This window comes from Tubulanus polymorphus, chromosome 3 (genome assembly GCF_964204645.1).
Source record: "Tubulanus polymorphus chromosome 3, tnTubPoly1.2, whole genome shotgun sequence".
In the NCBI taxonomy this organism is placed as follows: Eukaryota; Metazoa; Nemertea; class Palaeonemertea; order Tubulaniformes; family Tubulanidae; genus Tubulanus; species Tubulanus polymorphus.
In genome coordinates, this window is record NC_134027.1 from 17,668,735 (window position 1) to 17,674,734 (window position 6,000).

Below are 6,000 nucleotides of genomic sequence, written 5' to 3' on the forward strand. Positions count from 1 at the left end.
CCATATTTGATCACCAATGACATTTTTTACAATAGGGGTGGACATCTCACCAGACCCAATCGTCAAGCTAATTTTCAAAAAGATTCATCGCAAATTGCAGGCGAATTACTGTGTCAAATTCAATTCCAGAGGTCCTGGCTTAGGCCTATGCAATGAATCAATTAAGATTCGGCTTTTTGAAAAACCAGCACGGATGCCTTTTCAAATCACATGTAATTAAAAAATCCAGCGCTTCATAGTTTGATGTCCCTGTTTTCATCGCGCACGTGGTTAAAATTATTGTTTACATCGAACGTATTCAACAGCTGCCGCACCCGCGTCTGTCAATCCTCTTAATTGATTCATATACTAAAATGCTCACTATGAAAAAACTATGCGGTGGATCAATCCGGAATTTTTCAGTAGAATGTCAGACACTAGGTACTTTTTTTAAAGGTTTATTTGTTGTATGTCATTAACAATCAGTTATATAATACTTTATAACATTGAAGCGGCGCGCCGGCAGCGAATCAGTCACGTAGGCCAACGATAACACGAAACAGACCACGGTTTTGCCTGTTAAGAGCGTCTCTCCACATAAATTAGAGGGACTGTAATGGACCATTTGTTGACACTAACCTTTAGTAAACTTCGTATGGATACAATCAAGATAATTCCACCCTATAATTTCACTATTCAACGATCGACGCGCAGCTTAAACATGGCGCCGCCATTCAATACGCTAGTCACGATGTATCTCTACACGCATCAGAATCACACTTGAATTACAAGTGTTGACTTATGAGAGACGATCGAAATCCAGGAAGAAAGCCACTAAATATTTGGATGGATATATGAAAGCTGTGGATACTGGAGTGTGTAATGGGAAGTGTGTAGTGTGATCTGTATGCATTTGTTTGTGGCCAGCACACAGATCACATTGTTCGTTGGGGTTTAGTCCAGGACTCGCGAGATTTTCAACAACACGGAAGTAACGTGTAAATGACTTGAATTGCATGACTACCTACCACCCCTCATTATTATTGTAAACGTTCCGCACTGACTAAAAATTAGTAATAATAATTAATAACATTTTAGAAATGGCCAGAATTTTAACTTAGGTTCTATCTCATTTTTATTTTACAATTGCGATTGGTATAATTTTTTTTTTAACGGCCGTTAAGGCTTCATGTTTCGTCTGCAATTCACTGCAAATAGTTACGCAACTACGCACATTTCAGTGTTTTGGCAGCTGTACACTCAATCGGCGCCGTTCGTGACTAGCTTAACTGCGGAATTATCATTAATTAACATCGCCATATCACATCATCAACTTATATTGTGCCTTAAAACCCTAACAGCCGAAATAATTGAAATGCATACACGATTTCTATCATTGAAAATTGAGAGAGTGGCCGTGTTTGTGTTCTGCTGCTTCGCGTAAATCCCGCACGGTGGCGCAACCGCGCGGAGTGGGGCCGATACGTCTAGCAAGTTGATTGGGAAAATAGCAGCCATATAGTTGAAAAAAAGTTGATAAACCACCACCGAATGTCTAATCATTTAAAAGCTTTGCCTTCACATGATACCATTTCCGCCTTATCACAGGCGCACTCTGCCGCCTAGTCAGTAACCTGTCTATGGTTTAGTTTCACGATCGGATATTTTCACAAACCACAGTCAGGAATGGGAAGGTCATTTTTCAATGAAATCTTCGTCAGCCAATTTGACTGATGAGTAATTTGCCCGGCATTTCATTGTCTTTGTTGTAATCGACGCACAACAGATTCGTAGTTTGTCTGATACCTTTTTGATAACACCTCACCTGACGATATTAATCCATGCGCAAATCGGCCGTAAAGTGAGAGTAAATTTCCGTCGGGTCAACAGCTGCCATTTTGAAAATTACTGGAGAGCGTGGCGGTTGTGGCAAATAGTGGCGCGCTTGCATCTTAGGACCGGTGTAGGGTAGTGGTAGGTGAGATGAAACGCCGATAATAATGATGCCATAATTATTCAATTTAATCAAACTTTATTGTTTCGCATTTTTGGTTGTCTGAAGCTCCGACGCTTCAGGCACAACAATTCTGACAGAAACTGGAGTAGTAAACGTATTCCATATCGAGAATGCATTTTTAATACATTTGCAACAAAAATACAAATATAAATGACATTTATTATCAATATCATTATTATTATCAATCCACATCAATTGTTTTCGATGCCAAAATTAATTGAGTGTGAAATCATTGCGCTTTTCGAGTAATTAATGATGGTATAAACAGTAAAGCCGCGGACACACTGGGCGATTTCGTCGGCCGACGAAATCGCCGCCGATTTTATGACCGATTTGATCGCCGACAGACCCGGACACACTGGGCGATTTCGTCGGCGACGAAATCGGCGAACAGCGCCGCTTATTTTGAAACGACCAGCTGCTAGCGCCACCTTTAATAAATCAAAGAGCCGTGATTGGCTGGTTAATACGGCGCTCGAGGCGACTGATCGCCATACCCGGACACACTGGGCGATTCTGTCGCCGGCGACAGAATCCAACATGTTGGATTCGGGCGATTTCGTCGGCCGACTAAATCGCCTAAGGCGATTGCCCGGACACATTGGGCGATTTTACCGGCGATTTCGTCGGGCGACGAAATCGCCCAGTGTGTCCGGGCCTTGATGAATCATAAATATGCATGCAATTATTATCGAAATCGTCTTTTATTTACATGGAATCTTGAAGGGTAATCAGACTGTTCTTCTCAAGATGATATTGACGCTTATTTAATCAGTTATCGCTTGTATTAAACTTCTACGAATATCCAATATATCGCTGTAACGCTTTAAACGTTTCTGTACAGTTGCGCCATTTGGTAACACTCGAAATTCAGGGAATGACCGATGGCAGCGACCAGGTATATTTCTAAAAAGGTCTTCCTGTTCAAACATAACAACGAATTTTCGGACATCCACTTCGAAATTATCTTTTTGACCTGACCACTTCTGAAATTCTTCCTTCTCCGATACGGTTGATAAATACTTATTATCGAGTGCGCGGTCAAACTCTCCAACAGTACGACTATACCGTACCGTTCTACGGTCTTTTCCGTTAACATGCCATTTGCATCTTTCAATCGTAAAATAGGAAACTTACCTTTGAATTCGCGATTAAAGAATGCGTTAACCAAATCCATCTCTAAGTTGTGTCCGTTTCCGCCTCGATAGTTTACCTTTCTGTTCCATATTACGTCCATTTGCAAACGTTCAGTTAGCCAACCATTCAGAGTCCTAGAATGAATGAGCAGTGAGAATATCGCGAGAATGACTGATAGTTCAATCAAAATGTTATCAATCGAATTCGAGGTGCTCATTGATATATACCTGCCGTTAGACGATGTCCTAATATCGCATATTTGCTGTGATTTTTAGCCCACTTGGGACTTTAGTCCCAGCGGGCTATTGCGTTCACTTTTCGTCCGTCCGTAGACGGAATCCAGTTATTTTGGGAAGTTTTGAAGACTCATCAAGGTAACGTCTTGATATTTAAGTTACACATGTATCTACCCTAGACCCATCTTCAGCCCAAAAACTGGCCCTATCAGAATCAAGACGGCCGACTGGCAGCCATTGTTGTTCGCCAAAATCAGCACTTTTACACATTTTTGAACTTTTTGAGGGAAATTTTGAAGACGCTTTGATCAATTAGCTTGATCTTTCGGATATATGTGTATCCCCCCCCCTCCCAGGGCCCATCAGCATAACAAAAATTAGGTCGATCAGCCTCAAGATGGCCGTCCTATGACCTTTTCAGTGCCCAAAAATGTTAATTTTCGCCCGAATCCTGAGTCCTGTAGCTTCCTACTGGTTTGCCATTTCTCATTGCAATTTGTGATGGGTATTCTTTGGAAAGGGATGTTTTATACCTGAGACTGTTATTTTTCATCAGCCAATTATGACGCAATTGGTGGCCATCTTGGTGTCACCAGTACTCATTCGTAAGTGGGAAAAAGTTTTTCCACATTATCTTGATACCTAAGCGTGTTTTGCTACCACAATCAATTAGAAAGTTGTAGCTCATAACGTGTTCTATGATTGTGGTGAGTTTCAAGGTAATTGGATTTCGTATATGGCCACCAGGGGGCGTTGAATAATACAATATCTCGCATTTCTTTATTATATTCGTACCTATGCATATTTTGTAACCACAATCAATTGGAAAGTTGTAGCTCATGACATCATCTATGATTGTTGCAAGTTTTAAGGACATTAGTTTTTTATATGGTCACCAGGGGGCGTTGAATAGTAGAATAACTTAGTATTTCCTTATTATATTGGTTCCTAGGCATATTTTGTTACCATGATCAATTGCAAAGTTGTAGTTCATGACATGTTCTATGATTGTGGTGAGTTTCGAGGTGATTGGGTTTTGAATATGGTCACCAGGGGGCGTTGAATAGTAGAATAACTTAGTATTTCCATATTAAATTGGTAACGAGGCATATTTTGTTATCAAAATCAATTATAAAATCGTAGCTGCTGACATGTTCTATGATTGTGGTGAGTTTCAAGGTCATTGGTTTTTGTGTATCGTCACCAGGGGGCGTTGAATATTGAAATTGTTAGATTGTTGAGCAATTGGAACCACTTCCCAAGTGGGCATGGTGTCCCTGGACCCCTAGTTTATAAAAAATCGCAGCGTATCTGTCCTCCAAAATTTGCAGATGACAGGGCCATCATTTTCACGAATAGCTTCTCACCTGGCAAGTTCTTGCAGACCCGTGAATATTACTCCGATGGAATAATTCAATTTAAAATCTTCACCTTTCTTCTTTTTAAACTTTCGGCAGCTTTCTGAACTATACCACGATCCATCTGCAAATATTTACATGTATAATTTTTTTTTCAAATTTTTTACTTCAGAAACTTGCATTAGAAAAAACCGTTTACAATACAAAAAGTGACATAATACCTGGGATATCATCAGCTGATATGCCAACGCAACTAAAATGGAACCAGCTACCTCTCGTGCAGTTTTCATTGTCGCACCCGATTATCCCACCGGTAGACCCAAGATCGTTCTTACATATGCAGTACGGGTATTGTTTCCGGCGACATTCATCGGAACAATACCAGTCTCCAACTAAGTCATCCGCATTAAGATCCATGCACGTTAAATGGAATGTTTTGCAAAATGTATTTGCACAGTCTACTGTCGGTTCCTCGTCTCCTCGAAACCAAAGGAAAAGTGTGAATTGAAACCCATAATTGAGGATTGGTTTCGTCTCCTCGAAACCAAAGGAAAAGTGTGAATTGAAACCCATAATTGAGGATTTTTGTATTGAAGTTAGATTAAAATTTACCTTCATTACATATACAGAACGAATCTTCTACTTCATCTTTGAGGATTCTGCGAACATTAGCCTCATTTCCTCTGGCCATACGAAATCAACAATTTCGCCAGCGAATCGGCGCAGGAAATTTCGTCGGTCTTCTGGGGTGGTTAGTCTAATCGGTGGGGTAGCATCGATCGTATCCATTGCAAGTAGATGTAGCGCTAAAAGAACGACGAAGGAATGCGTTGCGAACCGAAGAAATTCCGACGTGTGATTGAATGTTTCTCCAACGTCCTTTTTCACATTGTGATGGCCAAAGACGTTCCTGATGTGGGCTAGAGTCCCACGTTCGGCGACACTCGAACCCTTAAAAAATTCGTTCATTACGTCCTAGAAAGAAATATAATTTGGCGATGAACAAAATACTTAATATTGGGTAGGTATTAATTTGAATTATTTTACACACCTGCATCAGGAGCATTCTTTTGTGGAATTCCTGTGGGGCCGGCTCCAATCCCTCCAAACGATTCCATTGATCATTCGAATTGAACCGCGCGTTTTGTGCGTCATTATGTCGCTCGCACGACAAGCCATCACCCCAACACACAATGGTGGCTGGTGATCCATCCGATAATTTTGGAATATACTGTTGCAGGTTTTCTAAGATTTTTATCACACAAGCTATCGA

At 40.7% G+C, this 6,000-nt stretch overlaps 1 protein-coding gene across 2 annotated transcripts in view; it reads left to right on the forward strand.

Moving 5' to 3' along the window:
• Positions 1-5,621, forward strand: part of LOC141901571 (uncharacterized) — a 232,547-nt gene extending 226,926 nt beyond the window's left edge. For both annotated transcript variants that reach the window (XM_074788894.1, XM_074788895.1), the window contains one exon: positions 4,900-5,621. In XM_074788894.1, the coding sequence (XP_074644995.1) occupies positions 4,900-5,235 (336 nt within the window). In that variant the 3' untranslated portion in view covers positions 5,236-5,621. The remainder of the gene's footprint in view (positions 1-4,899) is intronic.
• Positions 5,622-6,000: the final 379 nt, after the last annotated feature.